This window comes from Lynx canadensis, chromosome A2, assembly GCF_007474595.2.
Source record: "Lynx canadensis isolate LIC74 chromosome A2, mLynCan4.pri.v2, whole genome shotgun sequence".
Classification (NCBI taxonomy): domain Eukaryota; kingdom Metazoa; phylum Chordata; class Mammalia; order Carnivora; family Felidae; genus Lynx; species Lynx canadensis.
The window spans coordinates 109006759-109034559 of record NC_044304.2 but is presented as its reverse complement, the minus strand read 5'-3'; the positions used below and the strand labels follow the sequence as shown (position 1 = coordinate 109034559).

Sequence of the window (27801 nt, the reverse complement as noted above, 5' to 3'; positions counted from 1 at the left end):
GATCTTAAAAAGTAGACATATTGAGGAAAACATACCTTTGAATGAAATCATTGCTAGTTCCAGTATAGTTGGCTGAAAAACTGCAGCCAATATTTATTTTATAAATATTTATGATGTTATAATATTTTATGTAATTGTTTTTCTTGGGGGTTGTCCTCCCTGGAATGCTGTCCATTTTCTGGTTTGCCAAATTCATCAGCCCTTCCAGACTTGGTTCAAAATCTCACTTTCTCTAGGAATTAGCCCTCCCACTGAGCTCCACCCATTCTGGAATTCACCTTTGTGTCTGTACTGCTCTGGTTGAGGATTGGAGAAGGCTGTGGGAGGTGGGTCATTTGAGCTGAGAAGGATTTGAGTAAAATTTGATATGCAGAAATGGGTGGAGGAAGGCGTTCTAGGAGCAGGAAGCCAGTGGGTGGGTAGAGGAGTAACAACATTGTTCCAAGTAGAGCTGGAAGACTGGCAGGCACCACCAGAGAGAAGCCACTTGAACCCACAAAGGGCTCTCAAAGGTAGGAGCTGACATAAGCAGAACAGAGCTTTAGGATAATTTCATCATTCAGTCCCTATTGGTTCAAGGGCTGATCTATCTCCTGGAGGACAGCACAAGCCTCTTGAAGATAAAGATCATGTCTTATTCCTTACTTTTTTTTTTTTTTAAGCTTATTTATTTACTGAGAGACAGAGAGAGAGACAGCGAGACAGAGAGAGAGAGAGAGAGAGAGAGAGAGAGAGAGAGAAACACACACACGCAGGGCTTGAACTCACAAACTGTGAGATCATGACCTGAGCTGACACCAAGAGTCCGACATTTGACCAACTGAGCCACCCAGTCACCCCTCATATCTTAATCTCTATGACTCATTGGTCATACCAGATGCACACCAAGATCTTTCTTATTAATGAGATATAATTATTGGCATATTTTTTGAGTCTCTCTTTATTTTTTTTTTTTTTAAATTTTTTTTTTCAACGTTTTTATTTATTTTTGGGACAGAGAGAGACAGAGCATGAACGGGCGAGGGGCAGAGAGAGAGGGAGACACAGAATCGGAAACAGGCTCCAGGCTCTGAGCCATCAGCCCAGAGCCCGACGCGGGGCTCGAACTCACGGACCGCGAGATCGTGACCTGGCTGAAGTCGGTCGCTTAACCGACTGCGCCACCCAGGCGCCCCTTGAGTCTCTCTTTAAAAATAATTTTTATCTTCCCAAATCTAGGAAGATGAGCATATAGCAAAACTAATGCCAATACAATTTTACACTGAAATGTTTCTTCCACTAGGCCTGTAATTGTGTTCTTCTCAACTGTAAATAGACAGGATTGACCCTAAAAATAACATTTTTTTTATAACATTTTACAGTACAGGGCATCCTCAAAGTCACCCTGCAAGTTTGGTGTGTATATATATATATATATATATATATATATATATGAAGAAACTGCAAGCAAGGAAGATTGCCTTGGCAAATACATCTCATCCCGGAAGCTGGAGCCATGGTTTTCTCCAATTCCCAGGGCTATGGTTGTGCTTGGCTGTCTCCCAGAGACCATCCATAATCATTTCCTACCAGATCAGAAGAGGCTACTTAATGGGCCTGCTTTACTCCACAATCAACAGACCAGGAAGAGATTCTTCTGCTCAGAGGGTGATCAATGTAATTTAAAGGGCTGCTTTGTCTTCTGGGTTTAACACAATCCCACAATAGACAAGTGACAAGAGACAAAACTGCCAATTTTCTTCCCTAAATGTATTAATTGGGAAAGTAAATACTAACTTTTTCCTTCTGAGGCTGAAATAGCTTTCTACTTTTCATTCGTGGAGCAGTTTTGTTATCCTCTGATAAGAGGCACCGGCCGAGAGGTTTAAATTCCACAGTGATACAGTTCATATAAATATGCGTTGACGATATACTAATGTATGCTTCAACAATATCTGGCAGTGATACTGGATTGGCTACATTGCCCTTAGACAGTGTGAAGACTTGGCTTTGAAGCTTAATTAAAACTTCTTTAAAATCTTCAAAGTCTGGGAAGACGTTTTAAAAATGATACAACAAATTTCCTTGTTGACTTTGGGAACCATCAACATTTAAAAAGTCCATAACATAATAAAAGAAACATAAAGGTCAGGAAACACAAGTTATAAAGTTGCAAATATCCAGGGAAGTGTAAGTATGAAAATAAGCAAATGCTGGGTAGAAGTCTTGCGGGCACACGTTCTGAGTGTGGCCCTTAAAAGCTTACACGAGGGGCGCCTGGGTGGCGCAGTCGGTTAAGCGTCCGACTTCAGCCAGGTCACGATCTCGCGGTCCGGGAGTTCGAGCCCCGCATCAGGCTCTGGGCTGATGGCTCAGAGCCTGGAGCCTGTTTCCGATTCTGTGTCTCCCTCTCTCTCTGCCCCTCCCCCGTTCATGCTCTGTGTCTCTCTGTCCCAAAAAAAAAAAAAAAAAAAAAAAAAAAAACTTACACGAGTACACTTCTCCGAACAATGCCACTCACGACAGTTTGACCCTTCTTTTTCGGAAACGGTTTATGAGACATAGAAGAAATCAGTGTCTCCGCTTCATTCACAGCTTGCTTTTTTTGGTTAAATTAAATGTATCTGCACCCCTCGTTCAGACTTATCTGCAAATTACTTTGTCATTTTCCAAAAAGGATGAAAATTAGCTTTCGGTACGATATTCATAAGCCTGTGACACAAGCATTGAGTAATGCCACCTACCTTTGAGTTTTGTGGAGAAGTTAAAATGTGAGGTGAATAGTTTATGGAAATGCATTGTTTGCAAGACGGTCCTTTGCAAACTGAGGTGTAACTGTTTGAACATGGAAACGAGTAACTGCATAAGCTGAACTCCAAGTATAGAGAAAGAACATTTGCATTCATATTAGTCTTCTGTTTTGTTCAACAACGACAATTTTTAGAAACTATAATACTTCCAACTTCTCCTTTTAAAAAACTTCATTATGGAAAATTTCAAACATACCCCAAAGTAGACAGAACAGTATAATGAAGTCACTGCATACATCACCCGCTTCAATTGTTAACCAGTTTTCTCATTAATATTCTTACTCTCAGTCCCTGTCCCCCATGGTCACAGAATTACACTGAAGCAAGTTTCAGATGTCATAACATTCCCTCCTTAAATAATTCAGTACTTATCTCTAAAGATAAGGGATTTCTTAAAAAAATACAACCACAATAGTTCTTTTAATTGGAAAATCCAGGAATGGTATGCAAAATCTGTAACCACGTGCATATCAACATTTTTTTTCCTCGGTTGACAGCATTCATCAATCAGAATGTCAAGAAGCTCGACACCCAAACATTTAAAGAACTTCTGCCCTTGGTTATGGCAGGTGTGTTCAGTGCCACATCACCTCATGATGCCAGGAGGGATTAGTCAAGTAGGTAAACATATCCACCTAAAATAACTTAGAGATGCAACTGAACTCAATTCATCAAGCACTGAGCATATACTAGGTGCCAGACACTGGATTATGGATTTTGAGAAACAAGGGTAAATTAGTCCTCGTTAATTCAAAGTTGAGAAGGAGAAGGGGTCAAACAGATTAATAAGAACTATAATACAACGTCATGAAAAAGGTACCTGCTTTGGGTATTTTCATGGGGATCCAGATGAAACGGCGATGATGGGGGCTGGGGGAGCACTAGGGCTCACAAGAAGATAGGTGAGAATTCGAGAATGCCAATAATGGTACCAGCAACTCCTGTGTAAAGATTTTACTCATTCCCCTAGCTGAGGGGCACGAAGAAATGTGTTTATTATCATCTGATGCCCTCAGTGGATGAGGTGATCACGAAAGCCAGAGAGAAGAATTTACATGTAAGTAGTATTTCGAAAGTTGAGCGGTCCAGCAGATATGAGGAGGAGACAAGAGACTTAGCGGTGAGGGAAGGGAGGGCATTCCAGGAAGAGAAAAGCAGGAACAAAGGGGTGGAAATTACTGGCATGTGAGGGAACCAGCAGTGTGGTGACCTCTGAGTGTGTGGGAGGGGCTGGCTGACTGGAAATGCCGGCTGGGACCAGAAGTTGGAACTAGCAAGCAAGAACTGGGCCTCTGTTCTACGGCCAGTGAAAAGCTATTGACACGTTTTAAGTGGACCAACTGGGTCTTTTACAGAGTATATGTTTCATCCTTGGGTGGATGATGGTGCTCAAGGTTTATTGAACTGGTGGTGCCTTGAACTACTAGCTGGATGGAGTGAGGCGCGAGAGAAGCAGGCTACGTAGCGATCCACTGTGGACAGGCCAGGAGAGGTCTAGGGTGGCACTAACAGAAAAGAGGGGAGGAGACCCCAAAATATCAGACATTTTAGAAAACATTATTTTTAAAAAGGTGATGAAAGAAACAGAAGAGAGACCAAAGCATCATGCAAACTTTATTATGCAGTGTGGAACAGTGTATTGTATGCTCCAATTTCTGTCAAAAGTGGGAATATATATGTAAGTTACAAACATATAAAATATTTCAGTGAGGATATGAGAGAAACAGATACCAATGGTTATAGGTCATGAAGAAAGGACTAGGAAAAGAGGTAGGAAGGAGACTTCTACTTTGGTATACTGAACTACATGAATCTGTTATCTACTAGCTAGTTGAAAGAATGTATAATTTCCCCCTTCCCCTTACTGCCAGCCACATAGGCAGAAAATAGTAGGAAAAAAAGTTCTGGAGACAGATCTGGGTTCCAGTTCTGGCTCTGGCACTCCCTAACTGTGGGGCCGTGGGCAAATTAATTAAGTTCTTCTAGTTTCTGTCCTCTCATCTGCCGAATACAGATAATACTGGCTAATTCCTGGGTCACTGTAACAATAGTTAAGATAATCCTATACAAAGCATCTGCTAGAATATCTGAAACAAAGTAAATACTCCCTAAGTGGGTGGTCACTGTTTTATTATTAATGAAACTTGCTTGACATGAACACTTTCTTAGTACAAAAAAAGTTCCTAGATCTAGTTTAAGGTGTGCTCATTAGCTAATCTTATTCCTACATTAAATATTTATTCTGTACAAAATGATTAATGTAATCCATCCAATGAACGCTATCCATTACATTATCTGTTTCTAGGAACTTAAGCCACATATTATTTATCTGTATTTCTTGGTAGATGTTAGTTTTTGTCTTTAAATGGCATTGACTCTAAATTTACTGAAGTCATGTATTCAGAGGCCTAAATACCAATCAGATGCCATAAAACACCAAGAAAATAGGTAATAAGTTGTTATCCTTGAGGAACTGACAACCTCAGGGAGACAAACAGGTGTGACCTTCAAGTAACCATGGCCCCAATTTGGCATAAGAGATGGAAATACTGGCAATGAAGTACCCAATTCTGGACACACATCCACTGTAAGATGTTGTCACCAGTTGGGGGAGGCTCCTCTGGGAGCATTTTCTTAGGTTTGTGGGTTTCTTCTGCATGATACTATGTTCTAAATAAATTGTAACTGTGGCAGTAACAGCATTTTAAGTGTTACAAAAGATTGGTCACTCTCAAAAGCCTTACTACTTGTTGTTTGAACAGCCACATCATTATTAAAGCATCATCAAACAACAGTTTCTTTGTTATACACTGAGATGAATAATTTCAAAGTATTTTCATGTGAGATGTTAGGGCTCAGATCTGCCCCAGCATGCAAAGATGAAGCCTTAAAAAGAAAACAGCTGGAGTTTAGAAAAGATTTTGTTAAATGCAAGCAATAATGATGAACATCTTCCAGGATTTCATAAGTGTTAGTGAATGCTTCAAAATAAAATAAAATAAAATAAAATAAAATAAAATATAAAAAAAGAAAAAGAAAAAGATCAAAGGCATACGGCCAGAGGAAAATGAATTTCATTTCATATATGGCACTGTGGGGAGAAAGCGCGGTGGTAGGGATGCTTAACAAAAAAGGTCTAGATAATTATTCAAATATTTCTCTTTGAAGCAGATGGGTCTAGGAAGAAACATCAATACTAGTCCGCAGAGAAACAACAGTGACACGTAAACACTAATTTCTAAAAGAAGCTTTCAATGATGCCATAAATATGTTACGGATGCGCGCCCTGGAGGAATGACTGACTTCGAATTAGCAAGCAAGTCTTGCTTCTGAGCCACAGGAGGTGGTACACACTTCTATTTACCCCCTAGCTACCCACGGTGGTAGCTCAAAGCTCGAGGCAACATATTACAGTTGAATGAAGGTTGGATTAAGAGGCTAATCTAAGGCTATATATAGGCAGCAACACCAATTTAATCTCCGCCCCCTTCCCCTCCCCTCCCTATTTCCATAAATCTCAAGATCAGAGTTACAAAGACTGGGAACTCTGGCAGAGCAGAGGCCCTTCCTTCCCCCCTTCCCCCAGGCCGTCTCTCATAAACGAAGTATTAGTTTAAGTGTAAATTGCTTCCAAACATCCTTAACAGGCACCACAGGGCGATCAGATCCGGTTTTCTTCCACAGCTTCCACAGAGGCCAGAGGAGATGACAAGTAGTGTGTGTGTTGGGGGGGGTGGGGGTGGGCAGGGGGGAGGGTGTTAAGGCTTGCCAGAAGAGAACTATCTTCTTCAGACACTATTCTCACGATGCGTTCCCCTCGCGCGTCCTGGGGAGCTCTCCTCGCCATCCCGCCCCTAGCCCAAAGCCCCAGCGCCGGCCTCTGGGGAGCCGCATCTGGCCGTGCCACGCACGAGACCGTAAGCACCCGCCGCTTCTCACCGCGTGGCCCGCCCCCGCCGGCTCCCTGTCCCAGGGTCTCCCGGGGCGGCCAAATGGGGCGAGCGGCGAGTCTTCAGTCCTGGGTGCGGATATGCGATATATGCGATGGCAGCCGGGTGGCGGGCAGGCTTACCCACCGGGGGGCAGGAAGCCGCCCCAGCAGGCACATGCTTCCTCCCCGCCAGCTCCGGCCCGGATGGAAGCCCCCCGGCGGGGCGGCGCCCGCGGTTCCCGCAGCCCTCCCGGCTTCCCGTGTCCCACCCGGGTTGCTTCTCACCTGTCCGAGGAGGTAGCGGCGACGCGCGAGGCTGCAGGCTGCGGCGATCCCGGCAGCGGCGGTGGCACCCGCGGCAGTGGCGGCGGCAGACAATGGAGGAGTGAAGGACAGACACATTGACATCGACCCACGGAGCCCGGCGCAGCCCCGCCTCCCGCACCGCCCCGCCTCCCAGCCCGCCCCCGGCCCGGGCTGCACCACTCCCGGGGAAATGGTGGGGGCTTACAGAGACAGACAGGGAGGTCTGTACGCCCCGAGCAGCCGCGGCCGGACAAAGATCATCTGGAAAGAGAATTTAAATGTTGCGTATGTCTAAATATGTGAGCATAGTGGCAGTATGGGGGTGGGAAACGTGGAAGAGGAGTTTAATTTCCCCCTCTGATTTTCTCCGTTGGGTTTTTCCTGGCCCGGCTGCTCCAATGGGAGCCTCTCGCTGCTGTCTCCTGTAGCTCCTCCTCCCGGCCCGGCCAATGACGCGCAGGGGGCGGTGACTGTCGCTGGGCTAGCGGCGACCGACCGCTCGGCTCGCCGGAGCTCGCCCGCTGCTCGCCCGCCGCTCGCCCGCCAGTGGGAGGGAGGAGAGAATTCCGACGCTTCCGTGGTTGGCTATTCGGGGTCCTGGGTTTCGAGCTGCCCCAGTGCGGCTGGCGTTCCTAACGCGCGCACACATATCGTTTCTTCTTAATACTTTCAAAGAAACAGAATCATCTTCAAGCTGGCGGGAGCAATGGTTCATATAACGAAAGGCGAGCTGACCCAGGAGGAAAAGGAGCTGCTGGAAGTCATCGGGAAAGGTATGGGTGCTGGGCTGCGACCGGGCGCTGCCTGCCTGGTCTGGGGGCGTGGCGGAGACCTGGAGGAGCCCCTGGCCGGACTGACCCTCCGCTGCTTTTCAGCGAGGTTGGCTGCCTCGCACCGGGAAATAGCGTTTCTCTCGATGGTCTCGGACCGGTTGCGTGGGCGGAGAGGAGCGGAGCGGGAAGCACTGCTGGGACTCGAGCTGAGGTTGCAGAGGTCCGTCTCCCAAATCAGCTTTTGGAAACATACACGTTTCCAGGCCCCAGCTCACATTGTAATGAGCGACCTCGGTGTGTGGGTCCCTGGATGCACATTCTTCAAAACTCTCAAGGTGATTTTGACCACCGTCAGTCCGGGCAACAGTGGCCTCAGGTTCTTAGAAGGGTGTCTAAAGGGCCGTTTCGACTTCCGGAGGCCGAAAGATCTGGATCCTTTAGCTGTCCCCGCCCCCGCCTGGGGGGTGGAGGGAGCTCCTAAGAAGGGTTCTTTATAAGGGCACAGAAGTAGGTCGGTAAATCGCTTCATTGAGGGTTCTACATCCTGGCCTCCCCGGCTTCCTTCCAGAAGCTCCCGGCCCCCGCAGTAACCCGCAGGGAAGCGAAGAGGTTGCCTAGGCGTCCATGGCCGTCGGCGCACTTAGCACAGCATGGATCTTCTCAGCGAGTTCTTCTGTGCTTTCCCTTCCACTCCCCCAACGCTTGTCCCACTTCCGCCGCTCCGGGTGCTGGGGCGGGAGATGCAGGCCGCGGGGACGAGCCTGAAGCCCTCAGTCCCCGAGTGGACGCCCCAGAGGAGCTCCCTGCTGAGTTCCGTTACCCGGCAGGTGACAAGAGTGTGACTACGTGGCTTCTCCTGCACGGTCACGGCTCCGGGATGGAGACGCATGGGACTGCGGACATAGTTAATGTGGTTGATTGAAGCTCAAGAGTGAGATAGCCACATCTGACCTGGAATGGCGGAGAGGCCACTTACGACAGCATAAAGGCTTCCCAGTGTCCAGTCTTGTTTCTGTTAAGCAGCCAGGGTCAAATCTGGATCCCCCAGAGACCATGGCAGATTTATTTTTCATGCTGACAAGGCAAGTCTAAATGTAAAAGAAAAATCGGATTTGAACCCAACAGGTGCTGATGAACGGATCCCACCTCATCTGATGTCAACAATTTCAAGTCAGTCACATCTACATTCCTCATGCCAAGAGTTCTTTGCCTAGAACTGTGGGTCGTGTAGTTGCTGCTTTTATTGTTTCTTCTGCATGGTACTGGCCGACCTTTTTGACACTGCACTCTTTCTGTTTTTCCTGAGGCTCTGGGATTCCAGTCAGCTAACATGTAAGCCCCAGCTGTGTGCCAGGTACTTTGGTAGGCAAAAGGAAACAGGATCCACTCAAAATCCACCAGGGATGCACATTCTGCTTTTAAACAGTCAGAGCTATCAGTTTTTCAAAAGTGTAAACAAATGAACAGTTTTGTAAGGTGGGTTTCTGGAAGGGGCAGGTGGGGGGGGTGGGGGGGGGGTGGAATCCTTGGAACATATTCCTAGGTGTACACCAGTTTTTATTTTAAAGGTGGTATGAAAGAGAACTAACTATGTTTAGTCTGGTTAGCGCTGTGATGTTTCTGGGCCCAAATAGTGCGTCAAGTTGCATTGGTTCACAGACAATGTGGTTCACCAATTTCATTGGCCCAACCCATGAGAATAACTGAGATGGACTTAGTCTGTGACGCATTCTTATCAAGGGAAGGTCCATGGGACATCTCTGTACTCTCAAAGAAAAATAATGGGAGATATGAGAAAATACCAACTATAGTCAGCCTTTATTGAATGTTGGTATGAGCTAGCGTAATTCTTAGCACTTTACAAGTATCTATCCATTTAATCTTGATGAAGTAGGAACTGTTATTATTTTTTTGTTTATTTTTGAGACACACACACACACACACACACACATACACACACACACAGAGTGTGTGAGTTGGGGAGGGGCAGAGAGAGAGGCAGAGACACAGAATCCCAAGCAGACTCCAGGCGCTGAGCTGTCAGCACAGAGCCAGACCTCGGGCTTGAGCTCACAAACTGCGAGATCATGACCTGAGCCGAACGAAGTCCGACGCTTAACTGACTGATCCACCGAGGCGTCATGAGCTAGGAATCCTACCACAATCATTTGCTGGTGATGTGGCCTTGGACACATTGCTTTTTCTGAGCTTCTGGTTCTACATGGTACCTACCCCACAACATTGCTAGAAGAATGCAACGAGTTAGCGTCTGTAAAGCGTTTAAAATGCTGTTTGTGTTGTCTGTTATTATGGTAAATGAATCGACAAGTTGGATAACTTGCCCAGTGTCACACAGGGAATAAGTGACAGAACAGAGAGATCATTTGGCCCATAGTCCTAGAAATACGCTGGAGTTGAAAACAGACCAAACAAAAAATGATACCAATACCACAGCAGTCCTTACCATATTCACTTCTTTTTTTTTTTTTTTTTTTTATGAAATTTATTGACAAATTGGTTTCCATACAACACCCAGTGCTCATCCCAAAAGGTGCCCTCCTCAATACCCATCACCTACCATATTCACTTCTAGAGACAATTTAATTTCAACAAAACATTATCTGTCAAGTTAAATTAATTTTAGTTTTAAATGTTACTGATTCCATAGTTTTATGTACATTTAATTTGAGAAATAACTTTTGGTTTATAGTTGAATAGAGTTCATAAACAAAGTTTATGTTTGTACTCATAAGAATCATTTTTTTTTTAAGTGGGTTGGTAGCGTTCTTAAGGTTTTTGCTTTTGTCTATGTTTTCCCTTTGATACATTTCTCAACCTGGAGAAGTACTAGATTAGTCAGCACTAGTACTTGGAACTAACAATAAATTTTCAGCCAAGTGTGACCTGCCATGTTGGCCAATCTCAAATAAACTCAGCACATTTTTGAGTATCCCTTTTAGGCCTGTCACTGCCCTCTAGAAGTTAAGCAGACTGCAAGTGAGACTTAAAATCCAGAGAGTACTGTGTGTTGCTTCTGGACACCTTTAGAACAATTTCTTCTTCAAGTGAATTCACTTGGTAGGTCATTTACAGGTTACCTATTTATTAGAACACCCAGAAGAAGTTCCAGATAAAACCGGGAAGCTGTTTGGTATATACCATTTATATATTTCAGTTAATGATGGCATCCATTTTACAACTTTGAAGAAGAGAAAATTGAAATCACAGAAGCACATTTAATGGGCTTATATTAGGTGTAGATTGGCCCGTTTTTCTAAGTTCTGATATCTTTTTTGTTAAGCACTGAGGAAGCACTATTTCAAAATAAATAAAATCTTCCTTTAAGGGTATAAACCAGAAGATCTTCAATCACTTATCTTGTTTGGTACTTAACAAGAAAGGAATGTATTTACTACTTTTTTTTTTCCACTGTTTGCATAAAAGGGGTTATGTAATAGTCTTGGACGATAAGGTGTATTTCACCAACGATATTGAAGTATAATGAAAGAACAATCAATGGTGCATATTTAAAGTATATTCCAGACCTTCTATATTTTCCTGCTGATGTTATTAAGTAAGGAAGATCAAATTAGAAATCATCACAAGGTTTTCCTCTTGGGGTATTTTGCTCATCTGTTTTCCAAAATCTGGAAGCCCAAACAGTTTGAAAAAAATTTTTCATCCCATTCCTTGCATTTCAGAAGGCTAACTGGTACTCAGTGATATGTGTGTATATACCTCATCTTTTATTTACTTATTTTAAATTTCTCACTGACGGGGCAGATATAACTTAGATTGTTGGCCACTGGGCTAAGCATTTTATACAATTATTGACCTGTTCTCTCATGTGAGCTGTAATCCCCAGATTCCCCCTAACATGTAGCATGCTTTGACAGGCTCACAGTCCCTATGGTGCTCTCCATTTACTGAGCAAACATCTCCTGATCAGATGGAAAATAATTTCAATTATTTTTCACTGGCTAATGGAAATCAATTGAAGCATCTTTCTTAAGTGAAATTAGGGTGCCGGAGTTTTTGTTCTGGTTTAATTCCTTTCTAAAGATGTGACAGAAAGTCTCTGATGAGAAGCCCAGGTATGGCTAATGTCCCATGTAGAACTTGCTCACGTGCTTGAAGGCCTTCCTCATTCATTCTGTAGCCCCTCATCCAGTAGTACTAACTGTCCTCAGATGGAGTCCAGGATGGGAAAAAATGCACTGTTTACGAGGTAGCTGCTGTCGTAATCCAGGGACTTGTAGATCATTCGCCTGATACGTTTCCCCAGCAGAGCTATTTCTCTGTCGATCTAAGAGACATTTCTCTGCCTGTCCCCTGTTGGTGTCAGACAACCAGATGACCTGCCTGCAGAGCAGGTCAGGGAGAAGGAAGCAGGCTGATCTTTATTCTGCATTCCACATTTAACTCTGGAAAACTAGCAGAATTTAGCATCTTCTTGAACTGTAATTTTCAGTTAAAAGACAGAAATAACTCCTCGTTGTGGGATTCTCCTTTTATGTCCTTTCTGGAGGAGAGGCTTATCTCAACCTTTCTTCCTGAGAACATTCAATTTCATTTGTCTCGTCCCTGTCAAACCAGAAATTTTTTGGCAGAACGAGTGGCTGACTGTTATTAATGATGATAATAGCAACATTCTCTCTTGCAACTACTTGCTTCTGTCAGTATGCCTTACAGAAGACTGGAAAAACCTGACAGTTGTGGCCCAATTATGGCTTATTTCCAATGTACAAAGGACTAACCTTCAGGTTTAAGTTAGAGGACTTTCAGTATGAGAGCCTGATTATTAACCAAAAAGCACTTTTATATGGAACCAGGCTTTAAAGATATGTTTACTTAAGCATTTCTAAACCAAGAATTATGTTGCCATCAATTCACAGGGCCTAGTGATGACAGAGAATATAAATACTGACTGTATTTTGAACTCCAATTATTATTATATTGACTGGAATTTAAGCTTTAGATGGTGGGCTGGACTAGATGCCCTTTAAGATTTCAGTATTAAGAGTCTTATTTATGCTTTGTGGTTACTGTATCACTGCCAAAAAGAAAATATGGCCAATTTAATATACTCTAAGGTCAGTGGAAGTAAAAACAAGATGGGGCTATTTTAGTTACTATAACTCTGTTGTGGGTAATTACTTTGTGGGAAAAATACTATGTGTTGATGCTTTGTTTCTTAACAATCTAACCAGACTAGTTTTAGTTTTACACATAACCCTTTAAAATTTGTTTCCGTGGTGATAGATTTTTTCTGTTATAATGATAAATAACTTTAGTTTACATTTTCTTCTTCAGTCTTTTCTTTTTTTCTTTTTTTAAAGGTACTGTTCAAGAAGCAGGAACACTGTTAGCCAGCAAGAATGTCCGTGTCAACTGTTTGGATGAGGTAAAATTTAAATTTTTTTTTAACGTTAATTTATTTTTGAGAGAGAAACAAAGTACGAGTGGAGGAGGTGCAAAGAGAGAGGGAGACACAGAATCCAAAGCAGGCTCCAGGCTCCAAGCTGTCAGCACAGAGCCCGACGCCAGACTCGAACTCACAGACCTGGAGATCATGACTTGAACCAAAGTCAGACGCTTAACCAACTGAGCCACCCAGGCGCCCGAGGTTAGGTAAAATTTAATAAGCTGAATAAAGTGTTTTATTTTCTATGAGAATGGATAATATATAAAATGCAGTAGTAAGAGTTCTTATCTAGCATTTATGATTGAGTTATACTGATCTCTAAACCAAGTGTAAGCAGGCCGTTTACAAAATACAAATAAGCATGTAAAAACATGTTTAATTTTATTAATAATCAAATAAGTCCAAATGAAACCAAATCATATTATTTCTTGTAAAGTGTGGGAAACATTGGACTTTTTACATACTAATGGATTAGGTATAAATTGGCATCACATTCTGGAGAACATTTTAGAATATGTGCCATTTTTAAATGTACATACTTTTGATACAGCAATTCTACTTGTAGGGAAAGTTAACTGAACCTAACCTCAACTTTCTAGTATAGCTGCTTTCCAAAATAACTTTCTGCAATGAAGGCGATGTCTGTTCTGAGCTGTCTGATACCAGCCATTAGCCATGGGTGGCTCGTGGCTACTTGATTATTCAGTGTGGTTCTAGTGCTGGAAAGTTTACATCACTTGCTCATGCAGAAGGGGAAGGGGTTTTATTGATCCTTTCCCCAGACATAGGTAGCAAAATTAATGTCAGACGAATTAAAGTTTCAAGCAAAAAATTTTAAAAATTTTTAAAAAGATGAAGACTCTCATAGATTAAATTAGTAATCCACCAAGAACATACTAGCCTTAGGTGTTCACTTAAAAGCTATGACTTTGAGATTCATAGAGAAAAAGTTAGAATTCAAAGGAGCAATTTGTAAAACTGCCGAAACACTTTGACAAACCACTAGATTAAGTAGAAAAAAAGTAATACAGGGAACAGAAAATTTGGATAACTAATTGACAGTGTACTAAGATAGAAAAAACAATAGTACATTTTCTTTTACCTGGAACATTGATAAAAATTAGTCTGTGTTACACTATCTTACAAAGGAAATTTTAGCTAATTTCAAAGAAGTTTACCTAATGCAGTAGTAGACATTACAAATAAACAAAAATATGATCTGAATAATAAAGCAACTTGAAAAATTAATTTTAACTGTCAGTAGTTCTTGGTTAAAAGAAGAAATAGAAGTAGGAATTGTCTACTATTTAAAACTGAGAACATTTATCAAAAGCTACTATTTAAAAAAAAAAAAAAAAAAAAAAAGCTACTATTTATCAAAAGCTGTGGTATGTGGCCAAAGTGATATTCAGGGAAAATTTGCATTTGTCACATTTATCATCATTGCTATTATTATTATTATTATTATTATTATTATTATTATTTTGCAGCATTTATTGTACTTTCAACTTGTATGGAATTCTGAGCTTTCAGCTAAAAATTGTTTTAAAAGATTAGGGTATGCTCAGAGAATAAAAGGAGTGAATGAATGAATTAAAATAGAAATAAACATTTTAAAAAGCCATCAGGCACAAGCAACAAAAGAAAAAAAATTAAAATAAAAATGTTTGTGCTTCAAGGTATACCATTAAACAGTGAGAAGATAATCCCACAGAATGGTTCTACAAATCCTATCTGATAAGGGAATTGTAACTAGAAGCTATTATGAACTCCTACAACTCAACAGTAAAAAAGACAAATAACACTATTAAAAACTGGACAAAGGATCTAAATAGATATTGTTCTAAAAGATACTCAAATGACCAATGTGCACATGAAAAAATGCTCAGTATGAGCTGCCAGGGAACTGCAAATCAAAACTGCAGTGAGCTACCATGGGACACCTGCTGGGATGGCTATAATAAAAAAGATAAATAATAATAAGCATTGGTGAGGTTGTGAAGAAATGGGAATCCTCATTGATTGTTGGTGAGTAAATGGCACAGCCAGTCTAGAAAACAGGTTGACCGTTCCTCCCTTGATTAAACATAGAGTTTTCATATGGCCCAGCAATCCTAGGTGTATTTTCCTAAGAAAAATAAAGCATATGTCAACACAAAAACTTGCTCATGAACGTTTATAGCAGCATTATTCTTAATAGCCAAAGTTAGAAACAACCCAAATGTCCATCAGCTGATGAGCAGATAAACAAAATGTAGTATATCTGTACAGTGGAACAGTCCTTCATAAAAAGGAGTGAAGGACTGGTAAATGCTACAACATGGAGGAACCTTGAAAACATTTGCCAAGTCAAAGAAGCCCGTCGCAGAATACTAAATATTATGATTCCATTTGTAGTTGTCCAAAATAAGCAAATCCATAGGGACAGAAAGTAAATTAGTGGTTGCCTAGGGCTGGGTAGGAAGGTGGTGGGGCGGGTGGGGGGGGGTCCCTGATAATGGATAGGTGGTTCCTTGTGGGGGAAATAAAAATATCCTAAAATTGATTGTGGTGATCCTTGTACAACCCTGCAAATATACTGAAAACTATTTGATTGTATGTATTAAATGGTGAATTTTATGGTATGTGAATTATATATCTCAATAAAGCTCTTTAAAAAGAATAGAAAAAAAACAAAGTTCTCAGCGTAAGACCAAAATATTAGACACAGTCTGAAAAGTATGAGCCAGAAAATGATGTATATAAGTACCAAGAAAGTAAGAGAGAGTATAACTGCAGTTATAAAGGAAATTTTCATAAGTTTTTGTGTTGAAGCCAATATATATGAAAACCCATATAACAGTAACTTTATAGAAAAATAAAAATGAATATATTCATCTCATATAGAAGTAGAAAAACTAGAATAATTAAGGAAAATTTGTGTAAATATATTTAAATGCCAACCACTTCCTAAAGCTGCAAACCTGAGTATGCTTTACAAAATGTTCAAGGACTTCTCATTTTACACAGATTGCAGTTAGTTCATAAAAAGATGGGAAGATACCCAACTCATTTGATAAGACTAGCGTAACACTGATGCCAAAATAGGAAAAAGACCAAGAAAACCTTGGGCCCAATTCAGTTTATAACTCAGATACAAAAACTCTAAGATACTAGCAAATTGATCCAGTAGTATCTCAAAATAATAATTAAATAATAACCAAGTAAGGTTTCTCCAAAAGTGATAGGATGGTTCAATTTAAGAGGATCTTTCAATATTATCCATTATATTACAGAATAAAAGAATCACCTATGTTTATCTCAACGGATGCTATAATACCTTTGATAACATTTAGTGTCCATTGATGGTAAAAGCTCTTAACAGATTAGGATAGAATAGGTTTTTTTGGTAACTTGATAAAAGATTTGTGGAAACCTTCCCCAAACAGTAGCATCCTGCTTAATGTTAAAACATTAGACACACTTTCATATTTAATGGTAAAACCCTAGAAGCATGAGAATCAGGACAAGGAGATTCCTGAAGATTCTGTGAGCAAACTGCAGACCCATTAGGCCTCCTCGGTGTTCCTTGAAGGCAATACTCTTTGCTCTCAAAGTTCCGACTTGCATTCCCTTTACCTGGAGCAGTCTTGCCCTAGTTATTTAAATTCTTTGTGTCTTCACTCCCTCAGGAAGGTTTTGTTCAAATGCCACCTCCTTAGAGGGACATTTCTTAACTGTCCTTTTATTTAAAAATAATAATCTCTTTCTCTCTGGCATTCTGTTTCCCTCTTACTCAATGTTCTTTCCCTGTAGCGTTTGTATTGCCCCTGCCTTATCACCTCAACTAAAATTTAAATGTCAGGGACTTAGACTGGAGGAGCATGGAATTTGTTCATTGCTATCCACAGTGCATAAATCTGTGTCTGACATATATTAAGCACTCAGTAAAGATAATACGTAGTAATCATTGCATTCAAAGTTTATAATTTTTTGTTCTAAGTTATTATAACCCTTAGTAAAAAGAAAGAAAAGCTTAGTATAAATTATCACGTAACATGTTTGGCTTCTCTTACCTAGGGTCATCCAGGCCAGCACTGAAATTTGATACAGGAAAAGCATATGCTGTATTACAGACATGACAAGGATAACAGGTTCAGAGAATGCACAGCAAATGACATGTTTGGGTTTGCTCATTACCTCTTTGGAAAAAAGCTCTCATTGATTAGTTCTGAAAACCAATCCCTGTTACGAAGACCAATGATAAATAAGAAAGAGCAAAAATAAAGAAAAATTAAAAGGGAGAGAGAGAAAGAGAGAGAGAGTCAGCAGAAAAGGAGTATCAGGAAACAGGAAGGCAGTCAGGTAAATGGACTTCAGAAGTGATCAACAGAAAGGACAGTTAAAACACAAGCAGACATAAAAAAAGTGAAGACACTTTGCAATTGCAATGTAAGATTCAAAAACTTTGCACATCTCCTTTGTTCTTAAACATCTTTTCACACTGTGTTGAAAGCTGCTTTAGGGTTATGTATTTATTTATTTTAAATATATAGGACAATTCTGCGGTGTCAGACTTACAACCTTTACTTATACAATGGGTTTGCTGTGTGATAAATCGCCTACCTGCCTGTATTGTGTCCTTCTTTACCCCCAGGCTGCACCTAGCTTCTTATGTCTAGGTTATAGCATCCTACGAGGCTACCACCCTAGTCTTGCTTTGAATGCATTTTTGTCTTATTCTAAAGGTAATAACCATATAATTCATCCCCACTTCCTCAGAGCTGCCTCTGTGTAGTGAGATCCTGATTACCCATGCCCACCCGAACCACTCCCAACCTTTAAATACCTCATCCTTGTAGATACTCCCAACAAAGGGAGTCTTAACATTATAATCTTACCAGTTTTTTATTGTTCTCAAGAAACATTGGCTACTCCTACTAAGATGTCTCTTGTACAGCCCCTTGAAAGGTCTCAGCCTTCGTATAATTCTTATATCAGTAACACTTCTAGAATACTGATGGCTTGTGTTCATAATCCTAGTGTGGACTCATAAAGAACGATTCAAATTATGTTGACATTCTAAGATTTACTACAGTAACAGATTCTACATTTTAATGTTTATTTATTTTTGAGACAGAGGGAGACAGAGCGTGAGTGGGGGAGGGGCAGAGAGAGAGAAGGAGACACAGAATCTGAAACAGGCTCCAGGCTCTGAGCTGTCAGCACAGAGCCCAATGCAGGGCTCGAACCCACGAACCGTGAGATCATGACCTGAGCCGAAGTCAGACGCTTAACCGACTGAGCCACCCAGGCACCCCCAGATTCTACATTTTAGAGAAGTCTTCATCCAAAACAACTTTGAAATTCCAGCACTTAAAGAGTTTTCCTGGTTTGCTTTGAAAATCCACTTAGAGAACACCTTGCTCATTTATCTACCACGTAGCATCAGATACTCAGAACAAATAAGTTGGATGTTTCGCTGGATATGCACAAAACATGCAGACTAAACAATGTAGTGTGATATGACCAATCATTTCTTGATATTTATATTGTATATATGATCAAATCATATATATAATCAAAATGTAAATGTGGTTTGGGGTATCATTTTAAAAATGATACTATTATAATATACATTTCCTGCATCTTGTTTTTCTCATTGGCAGTAATTCATGGAAATTTCTCCAATTCGTTAGATCCAGATGCATTCAGTCAAGAGGTTCACGATTACTCTTTTCGTGGGTATGATTTACAAGTGGATACAACATGCTTTATTCAGCTTTCTCATTGATAGGCATTCTGACTGCTTGAGATGTTTTTGTTTTCATGTTTATGCCTTTGTATCCGTTAGTTTATTTGTTTCTCCAGTAGCTAAGTATGTGTGGTAGAGATGCGAACCCTGATGATGTAGGTTCTCGTGCCTCCCTGGCCATTTTACTGGCTATGTGAGGTTGAGCAAATCTTCTTTGAAACTATTTGCTAATAAAAAATTATCAGATGACAAAACTTATTTTTCCTCAGTAGTTTATGAAAGATCCAAGTGAGAAAGTCAACATAAAAGTACTTTATGAGTTTATTAATACATGTTTCTTTTATGTTTTTAGTTTAATTTCAGGAGTTGTTCATAGGAGAAAAGGTAAATAAATATAATTAATACTTTTTCCCTTTATGTTACAGAATGGAATGACTCCTCTAATGCACGCTGCATATAAAGGAAAACTTGATATGTGCAGATTACTTCTGCGGCATGGAGCTGATGTAAATTGTCATCAGCATGAACATGGATACACAGCCCTCATGTTTGCTGCACTTTCTGGTGACGTTTTAGAATTTATTCTAATGTATCAGTATCAGTCACCTATGCAAAATTTTTATAAGTACATAGATACTTTTAAATTACATGCTTTTTTATTATAGTAAGTTTAAGGTCAACTCTTACAGGAAAGGTGGGAATTGGTTCTTGAAAGGTTGTAATGTATAAAGTATGTTATATAGTTAATTTGGTGATGTTTCTTTGCTTATTTAAATCAGCTGATTGTATGGACAATATATTTTGTGTAGAGTTAAGGAGTTGGATCATTATTCTTTCAAGTGAGTTCCATTAACGTTCTGTATCTTTGTATGTTGAAGTAATATGAAAACTTCTTTGGTCTCTTGAAAAAATAGCTGCTATGTTAGAGCTGTCTTTTTGCTTCACTGACATTTTGTCCTAAATATGCTGATCCAGTTAGAAACTTACTCGGATTTGTGAATAAAGACAATTGGGAAATATTTACAATTAAGTGGAGTCATCTGTATTTGTAGGTGTTTTTGTTTTTTGTTTGTTTGTTTGTTTGGTTTTTTTTTTTGTTTTTTTTTTTAAGAAAAGGAAGATATAATACTCTCATACCTTAAAAACAGTAATCTATATTTTTATAATCCTGGAAGAGGAAAGCATTTCTGGAGAAGGGGTGGGGATAGCTTAAATAGATAATGGGGATTAAGGAATGCCCTTGATGTGATGAGCAGTGGGTGTTGTATGGAAGTGATGAATCACCAAATTCTATACCTGAAACTAATATTGCACTGTATGTTAACTAGCTTGAATTTAAATAAAAACTTGGAGAGGAAAAAAGGAGGAAAGCCTTTCTAAGTGTGATATATAAAATATAGAATATAAAAAGGACAACATTGACCAACTTGGTTATATATAATCTTAACATTTCCAAATATAGAATATACCAATGTATAAAGTACAAATGAAAAACTGAGGAAAATATTCATTACATATCTTAAAGGGTCATATTATTATGTAGCAGGAGCTCTCATAAATCATATAGAAACAAGTACTGCAATAGAAAATTGGACAGAAAATTGAACAGAGAACAAAAGACATAGAGCTGGCCCATAAGGACATAAAATATTTTCACCAATTAGCAAAGAAATGCAGTTGGGAAAATAAATGATCATTTGTCACTCACTGTATTGCCAGAGGTTAAGGAAGAGTGATCATGTCCAGCGTCAGCATAGGGACTTCTCTGCACTGTTTTGGCATATGCACATCTGCCCAACCTGCTAGAAGTCAGCCTGGCAAAATGCCTTTAAAATAGGCATAACTTTGATTCTGCAGTGTTTTCCAGGAACTGTTCCATCCTGCAGAAATTAATGGAAAATGCTGGTCACTAAGTATAGTTCCTAATAGCAAAATATCTGTAATGATTACATTAGCAATAGAATGCAAATAGAATAAAAGCAAATGATAGACCGTCACCTGTTGTATCATTATTCCAGGGCCTGTGGATGTGAGGATTGGGATGGATTAGTAGTAGATATTAAGGGGAGATTTTTCATTTTATCACTCTTTGTTGTTGATATTTTTTGTTTCTTTTCACTTTATACGTTATCAGTAAAAAAATACATTTTGTTAAAAAAAAAAAAGTGATACTCAGTTCCATACCGTCTTTGTATTGCCTGATGTTTTTCCCCCAAAATGAGGTTAATCTCTATATGGGTTTTTGTATTATTTTACTCTTTACTCTGGTTATGATTTACATTTCAGAGAAAATGAAAATATTCACAAGATAGAAACCTAAAACTAAATGAGGAAAAAGGGTACAGATCATTTGAAGGAGGTGTTTTCAGTTGGGCATTTCCTTAATATTAACAGATACGTTCCCTTCTAACGTCAGGTAACAAAGACATCACGTGGGTAATGTTGGAAGCTGGTGCTGAGACAGATGTTGTTAACTCTGTAGGAAGAACAGCAGCTCAGATGGCAGCCTTTGTGGGTGAGTTTTTACGGCATTTTTTAATTAGGTTGTATCCAAAATGTCCTCCGTGAAGAAATAGCACTTCGCTTCTCAGAGTACAAATAGTGTCATGTTCAGTTTTAAAAAAGCAAAATGTTTACACTTTGCTGGGTTTTGCCTAACTTAATGAAACGTCCAGTGACCCTTTGGAGAAAATGAGCAAGCTATCTTGAATTTCCACCTTGTGAGATACAAAGAATAGTGGGGCCATTTTAGTTGTAGTTAAATGCTTTGATGACTGTATCTTATTTCTCTAAGGAAGTAGTTTAACCTAAAGTCAAGAACATGAACTGTGAAGTCAACAGTCCTCAATTGAAATCCTGGCTGTGCCAGTCAGTAGCAGGTTACTTAATTATTCTGACCTTTACTTTATCCATTGTAACATGGTTCCTGGTTATTGAAAGGATTAAATGAGATGTTGACTTCCAGAGCTTTACGGGTAGCACTAAATAGGTGTCATCAGTTACTGTTGCTAATAAAAATTGCAACAATGCAGTTTTTTCATAGAAAGGAGCATTAATAATAGTGTAATATATAGCTGTTTCATTTTCATCCTCATCAAGCACAAACTTTTATTGTGTTGTGCCCAGTATTTCTTGGTATATTAATCCTGTTACTGGACATAATATGAGGGGTTTGGAAGAGAGTGGCGTGAATATTTGGTCGTTGGTGTTTTAGTCCCACTGAGTTAGCAGTTAAGGGAAGTCCAAAAATAGACAAGCAAATATATAAACCTCTGATTTATTGGGGATGCAGCAAGTGACTTTTTAGGACTGATAAGTCATTAAACAAATAGTTATTGTTTGCAACCTATATACCAAGCATCACTGTAGGTGCTTTGGATACAGTGGTGAATGAAACAGAGGCTCTTCATGTGTTCAGGCAGTTGGAGGCTAATAGCAATGACAACCATTGTGAAAATATACTTCAAGGCACAGCTTAAGGGTTTCATAGAAATACATCAAATAGAGGGATCTTGTATCCTCTTCCAAGGAAGTTTTGAGAGAAATTACATTTAAGCCATGGAAATTAGTCTCATACAGGAGGGCAATAACTGTATGTTTTGTTAAATTTTGTTACTAAATTATCTCAAAACACTAATAGTAGCTACCAGTGATTAAGTCAGATAGTCACTGAGTCAGCTCTGTGAGAGCGAATATCCTTATTTTATCTCAATTTCAGGAGGATTTAAGTATGGTCTTGCAGTACAAACTTCAGAGAAATATTTATCTCCCACAGTTAGAGTCTCCCTGGTTGCCCCCAGCTTATCACTAGGCTCATTTTGAGGGTGTCAGTACAAAGGGGAAATAAGACTCATCCAGGAAGCTTGGTTCTCATATTTTAGTTCACGTCTGCTGCTAATTCATTACAAGATCGTGGGCACATCTCTTCTCTGCAGGACTCAGTTTTCTGATCTGTGCCCTGAGGACTAGCAGTTAGATGAAATGAGGTTCTACTGAACTCCCAGTTTTCATCACGTCCACGATGTAGCAAATGAGAGCGCAGACAGAGGTTCAGTAACTTCCCTCAGGTCACAGGGCTGGAAGTGGAGAGGCCTCTTTTTTCACACATGAATACGATGCTCTTTTACTTTCCTTTCTCTTAACACCACTAGATCCATAGAAATCTAAGGTAGAAATTGTCCCCAGTCCCATCCTAAAATAAGAGAATTGTTTGCATTCCATTTGAATCTCACAGATGAGAATTAAACCCTTTTGGTCTACACGATATTTTCCATTATAGGTAGTCTTTTTAAAAAGTCATCCACCCCCCCTTACTGCCCTCAAGCGGAATGGTTTGTATCAATATGTGCACGCATATGAATGATTTTTATCTTTTAAAAAAGATTTTTATCTTTTAAAAAAGATTTATCTTACAAATATATTTCTTATAACTTGTTTCCTTCACTTACTAGTATGCCATGGAAGTCCCTCTCATCTCAGTGGATATAAATTCAGTTATTTCCACTGAATTTATGTCATATTCCATATGATTCAGACGTACCACAGTGCATTTGGCTCTCCCCTACTGATAGTTTTTAAAAATCATTTCACTACAAATGATGTAATAATGATCCTCGGTCATATATTTTTACACGACAGTGCTATAATCCCTATAACACATACTCTCAGAAGTAAAAGGGCTGAGACACAGGGTATGTATTGTTAATTTCAGTGTAAGTCTAGATTGTCTTTTAAAGAAGGGCATAACAGTTCACATTCTTATTTTTTTATTAAAAAATTAAAAAAAATTTAATTAATTTTTTTAAATTTACATTTATTAATTTTTGAGAGACATAGAGTGCATTTGGGGGAGGGACAGAGAGAGAGAAGGAGACACAGAATCCAAAGTAGACTCCAGGCTCTGAGCAAGCTGTCAGCACAGAGTGGGGCTCGAACAAACTGTGAGATCATGACCTAAGCCAAAATCAAGACTTGTACGCTTAACTGACTGAGCCACCCAGGTGCCCCATGATTCACATTCTTTTTTTTTTTTTTCTTTGAAGTTTGTTTATTTTTCAGACAGACAGTGTGCGAGCATGGGTGGGGCAGAGAGAGGGAGACACAGAATCTGAAGCCGACTCCAGGCTCAGAGCTGTCAGCCCAGAGCCTGATGCAGGGCTCGAACTCATGAACTGCGAGATCATGACCTGAGCCACAGTTGGACGCTTAACCAACTGAGCCACCCAGATGCACCCGCCCCCCCACGCGCCACACACACACAATTCACATTCTTAGGAACATCTTCATCAGAACTGGGTGCTTTCACTTTTTTGCCAATCTGGTAGTTGAAAAGATGGTATATTGTAAATTTACATTCCCCTCATTATTCACGAAATTAAGTTATTTTCTGCTGTTGGTCATTTCTATTTCTCTTTTCTGTGGACGCTCATACTCATTATTTATCCTTTGGGTTGTCTTTTTCTTACTGTTTTGAGGAGCTTTATGTGTATTATGGTTGCTAACCCTTTTTCTATCAAGTGTATTTCAAATAGTTATATTTCCTTCTTTTGACTTTATGGGAACTTTTGCCATAGAAAATTTATTTTTAAGTAATCATAGTTTTTCTTTTATAGTTTCCGTGGTTCTTGTCTTGTCAGAAGAGTTCTTAAATATGGGTTAGTTGAGGATACTCCTAATTGCCCTTCAATTTTTTTTTTTTTTTTTTTTCTTTCAAAATTTAATTTTTTAGAGTTTATTTCCCCCTGGATATGTAGTTAATTGTGATAGCACCACTTACTAAACCACCCAGCATTTTCCCACTAAATTGTAATACCACTTTTGTGGTAAGTTAATTTCTCTTATATACTGGTATCTATTTCTGGGCCCCATATTCTCTTCTACAGGCCTGCTTGTCACTCTCTGTATCAATACCATATTGTTTGATCACATTGACTTTAAACCACATGTTCCCTTCAGGTCTTCCCGTTTGAATACCTTCCTCTGTCCCCCCATTTTTTTTGGTTCTTGTTGGACTTTTATTAAATAGTTATATAATTATTTTCAGAGAATTGACCACTGTATGATAAGACATGCTATTCAATCGCATGGTATGCTGATATATTGATTTTTGTGTATGTGTGTGTGTTTTAGAACTTATTTTTGGTACCTTAATAATATTCATTATATTCCCTCAGGTCAGTTCTTTCTTTTAAATGAAACTCCATTTTTTTAAAATTTACTTCTAGGTAATTTGTAGTTATTGCCCGTATTGTAAGGAGAATTCCCACTACCACTGACTGCCACACTCTGTCATTTCTAGCTGGTTATGGGTAATAAGGAGAAAGCCATTGATTTCTGTATTTTTCTTGTCATTCTTACTAGAGTCTCCTGGGTTTTATAGCTGTTCAATTGCATTTATTTTCTGTTTGAATTTGCTTCAGGCTTCAAAGTAAGAAGCAACAATAGTAGTGAAAATCGACATGTCTAGGTTTTTTTTCCTGTTTTTAATGGTAATATTTTTAGCTCTTCCCTTTTTATGAAATTGCTAGTGGTTTTATTGGTACAGAATCTACTAATATACTTTTTCATAAATTATAACCATTCTTGATTCCTTTTTGTTTTTTTGCCTTTGTCAATAACCTCTTTGCTGATCTCTTTATTTTCCATCTTTATTATTTCATTTTAGTAGTGTAACTACTTCTATACCTGTATTTTTATAAACCCATGTAGGTGTGCTCTGTTCTCTAACCCAGAATGAGATATTCTTTCTTTTAACAGGTATTCAGCTTATGCATATTTGTGGTTATTGATAAACTTGACTACGTACCTCCTCTTTTACCACGTTTTTACACTTTGTTTTACTTGGTGGTTTTGTGTGCGTGTGCACGTGTGTGTGTGTGTGTGTGTGTGTGTGTGTGTGTGTGTGTGCGTGCTTAATGTGACTGGCCTGGTCATGTTGGAGTACACTTATTTCTTCTTTTATTAACTTGAAAGATCAAGAATGCTTTCCCATTCCACTAATGCTTACTTTCCTATTCACGACACTCCCAGTCAAACCCATATTTGTTGGTTATTTAAAAACAAGAACATGGGAATGCAAGCTGGTGCAGCCACTCTGGAAAACAGTATGGAGGTTCCTCAAAAAACTAAAAATAGAACTACCCTACGACCCAGCAATTTCACTACTAGGCATTTATCCACAGGATACAGGTGTGCTGTTTCAAAGGGACACATGCACCCCCCATGTTTATAGCAGCACTATCAACAATAGCCAAAGTATGGAAAGAGCCCAAATGTCCATCGACGGATGAATGGATAAAGAAGATGTGGCATACACACACACACACACACACACACACACACACACACACACACACACACTGGAGTATTACTCGGCAATCAAAAAGAATGAAATCTTACCATTTGAAACTATGTGGATGGAACTGAAGGGTATTATGCTAAGTGAAATTAGTCAGTCAGAGAAAGACAAAAATCATATGACTTCACTCATATGAGGACTTTAAGAGACAAAACAGATGAACAAAAGGGAAGGGAAACAAAAATAATATAAAAACAGGGAGGGGGACAAAATAGAAGAGACTCATAAATATGGAGAACAAACTGAGGGTTACTGGAGGGGTTGTGGGAGGGGAGATGGGCTAAATGGATAAGGGGCATTAGGGAATCTACTCCAGAAATCATTGTTGCACTCTATGCTAACTAATTTGGATGTAAATTTTAAAAAATAAAAAATAAAATTAAAAAAAAAGAACCAGGCAAGGAAAAAAAAAAAGAAAAAGAAAACAAGAACAAAATTCTCCTCTATGTCCCACCCCCAAGGAACTGTATTTGCCCATTTAGCAATTCAAACACGAGAAAATACTTCTAAACTCATTGATTTCTCTACATTTCTCTGTTTTGCCTTATCAGGCCTGGGACTTTCCTTTCCTCCTCCACCACTGCCACCAGCTGTGGACTTTGCTGAGGGAGTTTAGTATTTTTAGTCCCGATATGTAATTAGAATGTCATTCAAAGTGTGTTACTTCTCTTCCAGTAATCCTCATAGTCAACTCATGCTGCCTCCACCCATTATTCAGACTAGCCATCTCTGCTACCAGGCGTTCTCCACTCCTCTCCCCTCCCCCCTAGCTCCATCTGGAGCTCTCTGTGTTCTCATTTAGGTTTGGGCTACAGGACCTTCTGGGATGGTTTGTAGGTTGAATCTGGATTGAAACATATCATAACAGAAATTCTCTTTCTCTCAGAAATGTGAGTCATCCCTGGGTAGTTTCATGGTCCTTGTATCACTGTGCTTTTCCCTCAGTCATTTGTAGAACTTCCTTCACACTTTCCTACGTGCTTATAAATGAGAATTTATTTTCCTTAGTAAACTTTCCATATATCATTCTGGAAGTGTGTTTTGAATTTCAGCCTATCCTAGAAAATAAAACATTTTACTAAGATGTGTTTAGTTGTGTGTGTGTGTGTGTGTGTGTGTGTGTGTGTGTGTTCTCAGTAATCCTTCCTAAGACTGACTCAGTGACCCTATTCAATCAGGAAGACTTAAGTCTAGTGATAGCAATTCTGGCCCCAGATTATACACTGCCCCCGCCCACCCCCAGCATATATTTTCTGCAGTGATAGTACTGTTTCATTTGTATTTACTCAGAATTCATAAAAATTAAATACCAGTAAAACTAAATATTTGTTTTGGTTATAAGTATATACATCAGTCTAATATAAGTTATTAGCAGATTATTCAAAATAAAATACCAAAATAATGTAAGCACTACCTAAAATGTAAAAAAGATTAATGCTGAAAATATTATTATTTTGTCCTTCTTACAAAGATGGACTCTCAAGAA

General features: G+C 39.5%; 2 protein-coding genes across 2 annotated transcripts in view; one reads left to right on the top strand and one right to left on the bottom strand.

Annotated features, from left to right (window-relative positions):
* BZW2 (basic leucine zipper and W2 domains 2) overlaps positions 1-7118 on the bottom strand; it is a 63843-nt gene extending 56725 nt beyond the window's left edge. The window contains exon 1 of the mRNA XM_030308049.1: positions 7006-7118. The gene's annotated coding sequence lies outside the window, so the exon portion shown is untranslated. The remainder of the gene's footprint in view (positions 1-7005) is intronic.
* Positions 7119-7550: 432 nt separating this feature from the next.
* The window catches only part of ANKMY2 (ankyrin repeat and MYND domain containing 2), a 37713-nt gene continuing 17462 nt past the window's right edge, over positions 7551-27801 (top strand). Inside the window, 4 exon segments of the mRNA XM_030308047.1 lie at positions 7551-7799; positions 13139-13203; positions 19384-19522; positions 21375-21473. Of these exon segments, the coding sequence (XP_030163907.1) occupies positions 7733-7799; positions 13139-13203; positions 19384-19522; positions 21375-21473 (370 nt within the window). The 5' untranslated portion in view covers positions 7551-7732.